We start from the raw sequence: 14548 nt of genomic DNA, 5'->3' as shown, positions 1-14548 counted from the left end.
AATATATCAAATAAAACACCATCAAATAGGCCTTTTTTTTGCACAATGACTACTTTTACTTTTGGTACTTTAAGTACATTTAGCTGATAATATGTTTTTACTATTTTGAATGCAGGATTTTTAATATTTTTATAGTATGTTATTACTACTTTTACTTAAGTAAATGCTTTGAATAATCTTCCTCGACTACCTTTCAGTCACATTTCAGCACACCTAGAACAACCAAATATCATTATTACAACTAAAACAGAAGGCAGTTATAAATATGTGTAATTTGTGGGTCGAACCTTCAGCAGCCAGGTGAGGACTGAGTCTCTGTATGGCACAAACTTGGCCTTCCCCTTCCCTGCAGACTGGTCAGCCAGAGCAGAAATCACACAGCCTAACGTGGTGAGAGACCTACAACCACACAGAAAGTCAATCAATCAATCAGTGTTAACCTGTCAAATGATTAATTGGCCTTTCATATGAAGAAATATACCGACTTGTTAATATTGCTGCCCTCTTTGAGTCTCTCTCCAGCAGCTCCAGTCTTGGACACTCGCTCACTTCCTGCCAGGTCAACCAGACTCATCTTGCTCACTTTCTCCCCTGAATTCTGTTCACCATCACAACATGAACAAACAGACCCATGATAAGACAAAATAGGATAAACACAAATTAGTTTCAGAAAAGTCAAGGAACAATTCATTGTGAATGTGGGTGAAAAGCGAGAAAACACTGACCCCAGACTGTAGATCGTAAAGCGTTTGTGTGACGATGATACTGAAGACGCCGTGTGACCGACTGCTCTCCTCGTTCATGTTGGTGGCTGCAACTGTGCGAGATTTGTTCCCCTCTGACATTAACACCTCAATGTCCTAAAAAGATACAGAGTGAGGTCATAAAAGAAAACACATTTGAAGAAAGTTTGAAAGAAGCACACAATTTCGAATGGATTTCACTGGATTTAGGTAAAGCTTGCACATGGATCATTACGATGACAGTAAAGTCAGACGTATTCACCCATGGCTGTGTGTGATTTAGCTGGGTCACAGCAGACAGTGGGTCAATGCTGTGGGAAAACCACTTCACTAATATCAGGCAGAGCAGAGCACAGAGGAACAGGGTGGAGATGTTTAAACTTAATTAAGGAAGGCCCTGCCAAGGCTTGGCATATAAACTACAGAAAACCCCATGACTACATCCCACATCAAGAATATGTATCATTATAGTTTCTGCACTTGGGAGGATGTGAAACTAAACGGTTATTCCGAACGTAAATCAGCGGCTTCACAACTACGGATATGATATAAATCATGTCTGTGCGTATGTGAAATATGAGGCCTGTGGTTGGTGATGCAGGGAGGATTCAGCTTCGCCTTTGGTCGCAGCGAGATGACAGAAAGGTGAAACACGCACCTCAAAGTTGGTCACAGCCAGCTGAGACAGACCGTCCACGTAAGGACCCAGGACTTTGTGTTCCCGAACTTTCAGAGACTGTCGGCTCCTTCAAAAATAAAGAAAGCAACACAATGAGTAAAAGAAAGAGAAGAAAAATGGGGAGGAATAATTACTATTTCCAATTAGAGACATATGTGCGAAAATAAAGAATGAAGAAACATTTCAACGGGGTTTTCTAATACACATCTGATTTGACATTCCTCTCTTCATGACGTCCTTTTCATGTAACACTTCTCAGCACTTAAGGCAGTTCAACAATTTATTTCTTTAGAGAAGCTAAAAGCCTCTCCTCTGACCTTCTGTCCTTGATCAGAATTAATGAAAATTTAATTAATGTTTCAGGGTTTTGAGAAGCTCACATGACCTATTGACCCTCCCCTTGGAAGAGTCATTTAAAATTCATTTCTGGGAAATAAGAAACAGCCTCCGATTCGTAACAATGGCATTTCAGAATAACTTCAATAGCATAAATATCTCTGGCAGGATTTATAAAAAGTTGCATTTGTTGTTACTTTCTACTTGTGGAAATGGAATGGTTTGCATTTTACTGCAATATGGAAATAATTAACTATACAACATGCACTACAACAGCAATAAAATGTTAACAGACATTTGATGCCAAGTTGACACAGGAAAAAAATCATTCATGTAAAAAGTTTCTGAATTTCTTAAAGGAGGAGGCTGGCTATTCTTAATTGTCAACAAATCGTATTAAAGACCAACAATAATAATCTGTTACTCCATTTCTAAATACTCTCCCACTTCCCCAGCCTTCCTGCCGCTCTCTGTCCCAAAATCACTGATTCCTACAGAAGATCTACATATTTTAAAAACATTCACAAATGCTTCATTCACAACATTTCATTTAAAAAATGGTTAGAGGAGTAAATAGTGTATTTGTTGGAAACTATTTGCAGCTGTGGATTTGGTCACTCTAATGTATATTCAGGGCAATAGGACAGTGTGTGTGGGATTAAGTCCAACCCTAACCCTAAATAATTAGAGCTGCAACGATTAATCGATTAGTTGTCAAATATGAAATTAAATGCCAACTATTTTGATAATTGATTAATCGATTAAGAAAAAAAAAGACTAAATTCTCTGATTCCAGTTTCTTAAATGTGAATATTTTCTGGTTTCTTTACTCCTCTATGACAGTAAACTGAATATCTTTGAGTTGTGGACAAAACAAGACATTTGAGGACGTCATCTTGAGCTGATCAACATTTTTCACCATTTTCTGACATTTTATAGACCAAACAACTAATCGATTAATCGATAAAATAATAGATTAATCGACAATGAAAACAGTTGTTAGTTGCAGCCCTAAAAATAATCTACAGTGCCCATGGTCATTGTAATGAAGGAACAAGTCACCCAGTACACCAGTGTGGCTCACTGTTGGAGGCCTATGGGACGGAGGGATAAGCTAAATCAGGCTTTGACTACACAGACAATACTTATAAGTACTTTTTTGTTGGTTTGGTCTTGGTGTGGTATTTGTTGACATTAAAAATATATATAATATTACCTGACTTATCTTTTAAGACAATGTTTCCCAAACTATTTTTCTGGGGACCCACTTTTTAAAAATGACAAACCATCACAACCCAATTCATAACAGGCCTTTTCTATAAATCACGAGAAGAGCGAATGTGTGCGTAAATGAACATTCCTGACCATTTTTACTGCCATTTTAAACGTTTGATAAATCACAACTTCCTTTTAAGCATGTTATTGAAAACATAAACACATGTTAAATACTTTATAAATGAGACCAAATAAATGAATTCAGATGGAGTTGACAGGCTCTCGTTTTTTTCCTCTCATCAGTAAAACACAGAATGAACGCTAGCCTTTCATATTAGATTCAATGTTATAAATAGGCTACAATTATCAGCACAATACGAACATTCAGGCTTCCTCATATGGCTCAAAGGTGTGATGCAAATATAAATGTTAAAAGACTAGGGAAGAAATTCCGCAAATTTATTTGGTGACCCTAATAAACTCCTGCAGCCCATCTGTGGGTCCCAACCCAGTCTTTGAGAATCACTGTTTTAAGACAATGCACGATTTCTGTTAGGACAGACTTTTCCGATCCGAATAAAATATTGTGCAATGTCACAAACTTAAGCTGAGGGCAGGTAGGTGTTATACTAGATGGTGCAGGTGGGTAAACTGAAACTCATCTTCACCTGGCTGCCTGCCAGGTGTTCAGGAGAAATCCTATAGATCAGTAAGAGTCACTGAATCCCTCTCCGTGGCTACAGATGCACTGAGTTTAGCAGAAGCCAGGTTTCCTTCTTCCACTCTAGTAATCTACCACCCACTGCAACAAACAAGAGGATGCAACCACGGGATTGACGGGAAGATCAAGAGAGTGTGAGGCTTGTTATATAAGCGAGAGGAAGTTGCCATCGAAATGGCTCTGGCTGCATCTTCAGACATCTGCAGCACACAGAGCGCTCCACTGTCGTCCCTCTCTGGGGCTCGGCTCACAGGCTGCTCTGACCGCTCTCCTGCTCCCAGCTTCACTAACAGATGTCCCTATAACCCACTCTTTCACAGCTCGCTCTCCCCTGCAGTCTGTCTGCCAACCCACATCAGACCGCGCAGGAGAAGAATGCAGCAGTGTCAGAGGACGATGCTGGCCACTGTTCTGCAGGAAATGACTGGGTTGAGCTTCCTACTCACATCATTCTGTCGCCGTCCCACATTCAGGCTACTAGACACAACAGGGCTATAAACAGAGATGCAAACCAACACAAAGCGGGAGCTGACGGAGAAGTCACTGCTCGTGCTGGAGTTGGAGTGAATCAGGATTATGAGAAACTTTCACCACAGTCTGTTTAACCAGCGGTATCTGTGTCACCCACAGGTCAAACGCATTACCAAAGCATTAGCTCATTAAATTCAGCGAGGTTATGCAGGTCACATGAGCTTTTTCTGAAGAAATAGTCCACACATCAGTGACTCACCCTTTGGGATCGAGCAGGTCACGGACCTTCTCATTGTAGATCTCCATGTAGGACACCTCCACCTTAAAAGTGTGGGCCTCGTTCTCCTCTCTGTGGACCCTCTCAAACAGCGTGCAGCAGAGTCGAGGGATTAAACCCGGCAGCTCCCCGTTCCCCATCATGGAAAAGGACTTGCCTGAACCTGGATGGACATTGCAGAGTCACATATGATTGTATCCCTACAGAGAGAGCTCTTCAATTAAAGAAACTTAATTTGTACTCTACTATGACCACACAAACTGTTCGATTTCCAAAATGTTTTTAATTCATTTTTGAGCCCATCCGCAGAAAAATGGGCATCCTGATCATATCATAACTCTCTCTCTTTTGGCTCGGCATAAGAGTTGCCTTTTTAAATCCTTTTTCCTTTCCTATTGGTCTTAACACTTTTATTATTTCAATGTCCTGTTGGTTTTAAACTGGTCTTACTGTTTTATTGTGTTGTTTTTATGTTTAATTGTACAGCACATTGGTCAACTTGTGTTGTTTTTAAATGTGTTTTATAAATACATTTGGATTGGATTTGGTTTGGATCTTCTCTACATGTTGTAAACAATACAAAAAGTCTATTGCCATGCTAGCCGTTCTGTGAAGCTGTACTTATACAGCAGCGCTTTGAGCTAAATACTAAATTCAGCATGCTAATGAACTCACAATGACAATACTAAAATGACAGAGCTCAATAATAAGGGTTGCCCGCTTGCCCGGGGCAAATAAAATGCCACGCTAGCAAATCTAGCAACTCACTTGCCTGATTGGGCAAGAGGTTAAAAATAATTAAACATGTTTTTTTCCCCCCGGGGCTGATGATGGAAGTAGCTAAGGAGTGAGCCATCTCTCTTCCTCCTCATCTCTGTTGAGAGTTGTATATGTGCTGTACCGATCAGGCAATCACGAGAAAATGATGGCGGGTAAAGACAAAGTTTATGAGCTGAAGCGCATTTCAACTATCCTGGAAACAGTTTAGTTTAGTTGAGTACCGTTAGACGATGTGGGCAAAACTCCAGATTAATTTACTTAAAGATTAAACATGACAATTAACTTTTGACATTGTTGTTACGGCTAATAAACAAAACAATATGCATAGGGGCAAGTAAAAATTTGACTTAGGGGAAGTAGATTTCTGACCCACTTGCCCGACTGGGAAAGTAAAAATGAACCCTGTATGCAGATGTGAAGCAGGTATAATGCTTATCATGGTCACAGTCTTAGTTTAGCATGTTAACATTTACTAATTTTCCCTAAACACAAAGTTCATCTGAGGCTGATGGGAATGTCATTAGTTTTGCAGGTATCTGGACACAAAGCAAAGTATTGGACAATTAAAAGTTTTGACCTGATGATGGTGCTAGATAAAAAGTTAAAGGATCACCAAAGTTATTATAATTCATCCTCAGGGGACCATGAATGCCTGTACACAAATTCATGGCAATCCGTCCAATAGTTGTTGAGACATTCATTTAGAAGCAAAAATGTCAACTTCATGGTGGCGCCAAAGTAAGAGTCAGATGATGACCAAAGTCATTAGAGATCCATCCTCTGAGAACCATGAATGACAAATGAAAAATTATAATTTTTAGGCAATCCATGCAGTAGATGTTGAGATATTTGGACCAAAATGGCAGACTGAGCAACCAGCATTGCCATCCCTAGAGCTACACCGGGTAAGGGTTCTTGTTTAGACTAAGACTGCTATGAAAGGGCATATCAAACGCCATGTGCCTCTCTAGTTCCCATCATGACTAATGTGCTGCTCTCAGCATGCAGAAAACTTTTTTTTCTCATACATCAGGTGATTGGAGGGCCACTGAAATATTTGTGCTCTTCTCTCCAAACTTTTTAGTAGCTGTGTCTCTTTACTCTAAGACAGGAAGTAGGATGAAGGAGCTAATTTGATCCAGGGTGAAGGAAGGATATGAGTTAAGTGATTCACCAGTGTGATTAGAAATACAAGTCTTCCTGTTCTTTAAACTTTCTATGCACATCTGGAGACAACTCAATCTGCAAATATACTTAAAAACTTGATAGAGGCAATTCATTATTTATAAATGTTACAAAATGTAGATTTCATCTGGATTTTCAGTTACCTGTTTGTCCATAGGCAAATATGCAGGCATTATATCCCTGGAATGCATTTTCAAGTATTCCCTCTCCAAGGCACTTGAACACCACCTCTTGACCTTTCAGACAAAGAATCACCATGGAGATTTAGGTAAACAGATAAACCATTCAGATAAATAAGTACTACTGGTTGTCTGGCTCGCATCCTTAAATTAGTGCAGTAACATTAACACAGAGAAATATATCAACAAGGAACAAAGAAGAAGAAGAATTCATGAAAGATGGCAGATTCCTGTCTGGTGGTGTGGAAAGTGCCATGCCGTGTAGAGAAATCTCTTGTGTTGCTCGCTGTCGTGCTCCTGCTGAATGGGACAGCTGTTTAACAAGCTAAATAAAGCCTTGGCTCGGGCCCTTGAGGCAGCCCTTCACCGAACAGATTGCCTTGTCGGTTTAGCACAAAGCAGATGTAAGAATTACATTTCCATCACAAAATGGGAGTGATATGACAATGAAAATATGTACAATGATTATGTAAATTTGCCTCGGACTGGCATTAATAACCTCTTTTATATAGATGTTACAAAAACTGTGGCTGTAACCTTTTCTGTGCAGTGCTCATTAGAGAAATGAATGGTAGATGATTACATAAGCACAATAGGAAATGTTAATTTAATGCACATGTTTCAAATACAAAGTGTCCAGTATATTAGTATGTATTGTATAAAACCCCATGATAGTTTTGAGACAATACAGAGACTCAAACTTGTTCTCCCTAAATGCAAATTACCGTATATACCCACACCGTGCTTTGCTTTGCATGATGCAAAAGCAGCTTTCCATCAAGTAGGGAGTTTCCCTGCGCTATTGCTGCACAAAGCTCAGCAGGTCTTTACATGGGGCGTGATTTGAGTTCTTTGGGGATGAGTGAAGGATCAGTTTCAGCATTTATGACTCACCGGCATATTTGGGAACGTTGGACTCATCCATGGACCAGAAACAGTGGTCAAAAGCGAACACCTGCAGAAGAGTCAGCACAGAAGAGCGTAAACACACACTTCTCACACTTGTCCGAGCATGTACAGTACAACACAACCTGAGCTTTCTTAAGTAGTGGTCTTCTGTGGTACCAGAAAAACAGCCTTATTGTGCTGTACCATGCCACCCTGCAGTAAATCAGCACAACTGAGCTTGTCTGAGTGAGTAAGGTGAAGTCTAACCGAGCATTGTTCGAGGTAATGCTCGTTAAGACCGTGCCATGACTGTCTGCACAAATCCACTGTGAGCTGAACCGAGTTTTGTCATAGTGGCTGGAGTTAAATGAATTCATAAATCAGGGTCAGCGCTCCCCAGAAGAAATTCCAGCACCCGGTGACCCCCGTCTCCAAGGAAACGGGGCCGTAGCGGTTCCCGGTGGTGCAGGCTGGCTCTCAGCCCTCAGCGCTGGGTCTCACAACACAGGCTTCAGCAGCAGAGACCCCCGTTGTGTCCCCCAGGCACCTGCATGAGCTCTGGGTGGAGAACACACAGAGAGGATGCTCTCTGGGAAAGAGCAGTGGCCTCATTTGCCAAGGACCCCTACTAACTCCTCACACACAGAACAGCTCCTGTTACTGTATATGCTGCAAATCCCCCACGCATCCTAAACTTCTCCACTGAGTAGTTTCAATGTTAGTATAGAAATGTCTCATATATATTTTGTTCAAAACACTCAGCTCTTGTTGATAGAAGATATATAACTTTCCCAAAGTCCACACTAGGTAATAGAGCTTTAATGTTTTCTGCTCCCTCCCTTTGCCTTGAACCTTCTGCAATTAAATCTAAAATTACGTGTCTGTGGTGTCTCTTTGTGATTTAAAATTATTGCTGTGTGCTTTCTCTTTTTTGATTTATGGTTTTAGGCCACTCTTGGGCTGTTTTAAGGTGCCATTTAGGTTGTTTCTAGGATGAAATCTTTTACATGATTGTAGATTGTAGAAGGTTTATTGATGATTTTATAATCACACTTCTATTCAATTCTGATTTTGTGGCACATTTTGTGTTATCTTTCTCATGTTGCTTTTCTGCAATTCACTGTTATTGCTGCCTAACTTGGCCAGGACACTCTTGATAAAGATATTTCTCACTCTCACCGGTTAAATTAAAGCCAAATGAAAAATAGAACTAATATTTTTATCAAGGCTGTCAAAGTTAACGTGATAATAATGTGTTAACGCAAATTCGTTTTAACGCCACTAATTTCTTTAAAGCAACTTGCGATTTTTAGGTTGTAGGTGGCTCAGTTTTAAAGCTAGAGTGAAGGTATGGCATCATATGAAACTAGAAAACCTAATGAATCCATTGGTACCATTCATGTCATATTAGCTTGTCGAGACGGAGGCTAAATAAACCTCCAAACTTGCGCAAAATTTTGGCGAGGAAAAACTGGCATGGCCATTTTCAAAGGGGTCCCTTGACCTCTGACCTCAAGATATGTGAATGTAAATGGGTTCTATGGGTACCCACGAGTATCCCCTTTACAGACATGCCCACTTTATGATAATCACATGCAGTTTGGGGCAAGTCATAGTCAAGTCAGCACACTGACACACTGACAGCTGTTGTTGCCTGTTGGGCTGCAGTTTGCCATGTTATGATTTGAGCATATTTTTTATGTTAAATGCAGTACCTGTGAGGGTTTCTGGACAATATTTGTCATTGTTGTGTGTTATTAAGTGATTTCCAATAATAAATATATACATACATTTGCGTAAAGCACCATATTTGCCCACTCCCATGTTGATAAGAGTATTAAATACTTGACAAATCTCCCTTTAAGATACATTTTGAACAGATAAAAAATGTGAGATTAATTTGCAATTGATCACGATTGAATATTTGAATTGATTGACAGCTCTAATTTGATCCCAGCTCAGCCACTTCGTTTTATAAAGATTCCTTTCCGAGATGCAGAAACACTGTCATCATCCTGCAGTACCAGCACAACACTGCTGCCTGATACTACTCCTGGCTTTCAGTGCACTGCTGCGGCTCTGCCAAAGCGCTTTCCCCTACACAAATACCCCAAATAATTGAACTCCCTTCTAATCATAATAAGGACTATTGGCCAGGGAACCACTGGTTGCACAGTCAGCATGGGAAGCACTGAGATCACTGAATGCTTTGAAAGCAAGACCTCCTCTTGTGACTTCAGACAAGTGAGTGGGTGCCATTCAAAGGAACAAAAGTGCCATCATTCTCAATTAGGGCTGGTTTGGTAAATAGGGCTTCAATCTGCTCTGGTCTGTCTCCGTTCGGCCTGAGGGTGTGTCTGTGCAACAAATTGTTCATGACTGGACAATTACTATTAATCAGCAGCACAAATAATGATGAAGCTGAGAAGCACAATGCCCCGTTTGTCATTTCTGGGATGAAAACTGGTCGAACGTGATTGGACTGCAACCTCGGTTCACCCTTTTAGAATGCAGAGAGACTAATTTGAGTGCCGCTATAACTAAGCAGACAGCCACGTGCTCGTCTAGCTGAAGGGTATTACAGGGTAACTCAGGTTCACGGGCCCCAGAGACCGTGCACGCCTCTGGCCCGCGCTAACGCTCCCCCGGTCCAGTCAGCGGCCGAGTGCACTGAGCACAAAGCCCGTCCCTGGTGTGTGAAACATCTCTGAGCTAGTCACCAGCGTGTTGTCAAGGGGGGAAGTGGGGGTGCACTCCAACAATGCAGCTTTGAATGCGCACACACACTGCCCCAGTGTCCGCGCTCATCCCTCTCTCATTGTAGAGCCTTTGTGGGTGTTCACGAGATCTTAGAGCGCTGACACATTCACACGGACATCTATCCGGCTCCTGCTGACCTACCAAACTACTAAAACACTCCCAATCACGTCCAGAGAAACCAACGCTACAACTGTAGATCGACCTGTGCAGGATGCTTCTCATCCCCTCAGGGGAAAAGTGTTGCCTGCGCAGCATCCTGCTTCTGGATGATTTCAGTCAGTGAGAAGTCACTACAGATGACTGTTCCTGCTGACACTGCACGTCAGCTCTGTTCATGCTGGCCAGTTTTTCTTTTTGTAGCAACATAAACAGATGAAACTTACATACCTTAGATTGTTTCCTGTTGAATGAGAGGGGCCATCCAGCATAAAGAGTAGAAACCCACGGGTGAACCAGAAAAGAAAAGACACAGAGAGAAGAAATAATATGTTAGCATTGATCAAATTTAACAGTCAGAACATGTTCACGCTCAGAAAGATGCAGCTGCTCTTCTCACAGTAGGAAACCTCCAATTGTGTTGACACAAACAGCTTTTTCTGAACTGAAATATGCGCATTGAAACCAAAACAACTTTTTTTTATGAAACCTCAGACTCCTTTCTAACTTTATACATTTCTCAAATTCCTGGTGTGACTTCTTCATTCACTCTTTCCCTCATTTATTTACTCATTCATTCACTTGCACACAGTGGCAGTTTCCTGGTGGTAGGTGCTGCTGTGATTGGGCTCATAATTGGGCCAGTGGAGCGTGAGGAAGGGAAGAGATTTAGGATTCAATGTCCCACTGACTCTGTTGAGTAAATAGCTCTTATGCCTGTGGACTTAACAGAGAGGCCAGGTTGGGGAAGCTGCACTCAGCATAAGCAGCTGCCGGAACCAAGGACAAAAGAGTAATATATATGGCACTCAGTTATGTAGGATTATTCTCTTAACTGGAGAGGGAATTCCCCAAAGCTGGAAAACTATAACAGCTCCAAACAAATGTTACAGCCATTATAATATATGGCTGGGAAATTGTTATGTTTTGCACATGCATGTTGCAGTATAATGCAGTGCAACATATACACCACCCCAGTGCTTCTACATCTGCCACAGTCCTGTCCTTCAGGAGTCAGCAGATCCCTCCTGCAGGCGTCTCCTGGCACAGAGACAGAGGTGGGCATCACCTTCACACAGCAACTAATACAGAGCAAGACTGAAACACTGCACCACACAAACAGAGCTGAGTCACTAACAATAGCAGGCCTGGAGAGCTGCACAACGAAGGCCCACGGAAAATACTGTTCTGCACTTTTATTTCCATGTTAAGTATTAAAAAGGTATGAATTGTGAACAAATAGAAAATACTAGGGGTAGGAAAAAAAATTGATTCACCAATGTATCGTGATTTTTTTTTTTTTTTACGATTTTGAAATCAATTTTTTAATGCCAGAATCGATATATTTGCTTCATTTGAGTCTATGTGGAGGCAGAGGGAAGTTACCGCCCCGATGGAGCTGACAATGGATGTATAAAGAGAACGGAGCTGACGGCAAGGTTAGCGGAAGTATACACGTGTGACTACGTCCAGTTTTCAAAATAAGGTGTTAACAAAGAGAAATGTATAGACAAAATATGGAAATAAGATTGATTGGATTATATTCAGCATAAAATGTTACATGTCCTTTGTAAATTAAATAGAAAATACCACTAATTTTTTGAGGGGAATGTCTTTATTGTCTTCCCCATGGTCTAGTACAGTTAACAAAAATCGCAAGAAATCGTAATATCGAATCGCAATACTTAAAAATCGCAACACATATCGAATCGTCACCCAAGTATCGTGATAGTATCCAATCAGGAGATAGGTGTATCGCCCCAGCCCTAGAAAATACTATACCCAAGCCGTTAAATGTGGTTATTGTGATGAGGGACAGAAAGAGAGAGAGTGGGAAGAGGAGTGAAAGGAAGAGGGCCTCGTTTGGGTTCATAACCTCAATCTGAATCTGGGCCACTGACAACCACTGTGACTGGGTTTCAATCAGAGCAGACGACTGCAGCAGGGCCCCGTCCTCTAGTCGGGCCCTCCACACTGCAGAGCAGAGAGGGGACGTCAGCATGAGACAGCAGGGAGCACACATCTAAGACTTCCTATGGGCAGACTAGGAGGTGTGATCAAGGACCACTGACCAGGTCCACATGCACGCTAACTTAGAAGGTAAAAACAAAAATCTTCACATGGCAGTGCTACAAAGTGAAGACGTCAAAGATGAAAGAAACACGTGAGAGAGTTATGACAACAAATAAAGAGACAGCAGCAAATGGACAAAGACAGAGAACAGATGAATCCCTACGGAGGACAAAAGGACAACAGACACAAGACCGGAAAGAGAGACACACACACATTAAATATGGAGACAAAAGACATGCAGTTATGGAATGTGTTCAGTCTAGACTCTTTAGCAGAGGAAACTATCTCTACTGAAGCAGAGCTGCTGCAGTGGTTTGCCTGCTCTTGCTCATTGTGTCATATACTGTATGTGTAGTATTATGGTATGCCGGGTATGCTGAACAACACAATGGGGGGGACTGTTTCGATCTGGCTATATTTAGGATTTCATAGAGCTACTATTTCCTCACAAAGTCTCATAGGAAATGCATTTAATTCCAAAAATTGACTTCATGTCATTCTTGTTTTCATGTTATAGTGCCTGTCTTTACCTCCCCCCCCCCCACCTATCACGACATTAAGACCTCCCCCTCAATAAGTTAAAGTACACGAGGCTCCAGTTCTCCCACTCTGCTCTGGACATAATCTCTTTAATCTCAGAAATCCGTGTCCTTTTTAGATATTTTGTACCTTGCTTGTAAAAAACATGAAAGCTATGTCCTACATTTGGTCGAAAAAAGGTAGGTATTATGGTCGAGATTATTAATTGAGACTGTGTGCTCATTTGAAAACTGCCTTTCTATCAATACCATAACTATGTTGAATGCAGTGGGTGTTGCATGTGAAATAAAATGATTCAATACCGGCAATGTGGCAATACTCTAATATTAATTTGGATTGAAATCATTTAGCACTGCAACTAACAATTATTTTCATAATCGATTAATCTGTCAATTAACTTCTCAATTAATAACTGTTTTCTATAAAAAAATCACAAAAATAGTGGAAAAACTGCTGCCATAATTTCCCAGAGCCGAAGGTGATGTATTCAAAGTGCTTGATTTTGTCCAAGCAGCTCTCTAAAACCCAGAGATATTCAGTTATTATGATATATGACAAAGAAAAGCCACAAATCTGCGCAGTTAAAACACTGGAACCACAGACAAATGACTGAAACAAATTGATTGAGAACAAATTTGCAATGCAATACACAATGATTACACATGATTAATTGATTCCTAATTACAATATCTTAATACACCAGTTTAGAAATGCTACCAGCAGCACCTCGGTCACAAATGCTGTACAGCGCAGCTCCGAGTGATTCATGCATGAAGCCCGCGGGCCATTTGCTTAATAATCAGCATGCATGCCAAGTCATGACTCGAGGGCTTATTAAAGGCTGTATTGTGGTTGGCCAAGTGTGTGACACACACACTGTGTGTGCTGTATGGCACAGAAGTGCCAGATAACATCAGATTCGTCCCCCCTCAGAGGCAGATGCAGGCAGACACTGCAGACCCAGCGGGGTATGGCCGAAGTCTAAAAGTCCCATTCGGGGCTGGTTCTGCATGTGTGTCATCAAGAGCACGCTCAGGCTCCCACGCCTCCAGCTACCTGATGCCAAGGCACCCATGAATGATTTTAACTTGGCGGAGGGTGGGCATTGGCCTCTTACGCTACTATGATTCTCAACACTCTGCACTGATCCTCCTACAGACAGATTAAAGGAGCACATTTTGATTTTGCCGCTGGAAAGCCCATCTGAGGACAACCCAATGATATTAATTCCGATAGTATATTATCACTCTTTTACATCCACTGCAGTTGATTTTTGTTATTAGTCCTATTTGTATTAGTTATTACAGCTGCTGTGCTATTACTGGGGTACGGTCTAGACCTGCTCTATATAAAAAGCGTCTCGAGATAACGTCTGTTATGATTTGACGCTATATAAAATGAATAATAATAAAATAAATTGAATTGAATTGAATTGAATCTTCTTTACAAAATCCTTATGTCTTATCACTTTTAGTAAGAGATACCTCCTCAGACTCAGACTGTGATTGCTTTTAAATTCACTGCTGGGGGTCAGATTCACTCAGA

The 14548-nt window shown here is 41.1% G+C and overlaps 1 protein-coding gene across 13 annotated transcripts in view; it reads right to left on the bottom strand.

Moving 5' to 3' along the window:
- Nucleotides 1–14548, bottom strand: part of kif13a (kinesin family member 13A) — a 46787-nt gene that overhangs the window by 21235 nt on the left and 11004 nt on the right. For all 13 annotated transcript variants that reach the window (XM_074653845.1, XM_074653846.1, XM_074653855.1 and 10 more), the window contains exons 3-10: nucleotides 10622–10634; nucleotides 7481–7541; nucleotides 6551–6643; nucleotides 4425–4605; nucleotides 1402–1489; nucleotides 726–860; nucleotides 486–598; nucleotides 288–399 (exon numbers count right to left, since the gene is read on the bottom strand). In XM_074653845.1, the coding sequence (XP_074509946.1) occupies nucleotides 288–399; nucleotides 486–598; nucleotides 726–860; nucleotides 1402–1489; nucleotides 4425–4605; nucleotides 6551–6643; nucleotides 7481–7541; nucleotides 10622–10634 (796 nt within the window). The remainder of the gene's footprint in view (nucleotides 1–287; nucleotides 400–485; nucleotides 599–725; nucleotides 861–1401; nucleotides 1490–4424; nucleotides 4606–6550; nucleotides 6644–7480; nucleotides 7542–10621; nucleotides 10635–14548) is intronic.

This window comes from Sebastes fasciatus, chromosome 12 (assembly GCF_043250625.1).
Source record: "Sebastes fasciatus isolate fSebFas1 chromosome 12, fSebFas1.pri, whole genome shotgun sequence".
NCBI lineage: Eukaryota > Metazoa > Chordata > Actinopteri > Perciformes > Sebastidae > Sebastes > Sebastes fasciatus.
This window is presented reverse-complemented; position numbering and strand designations above follow the sequence as displayed.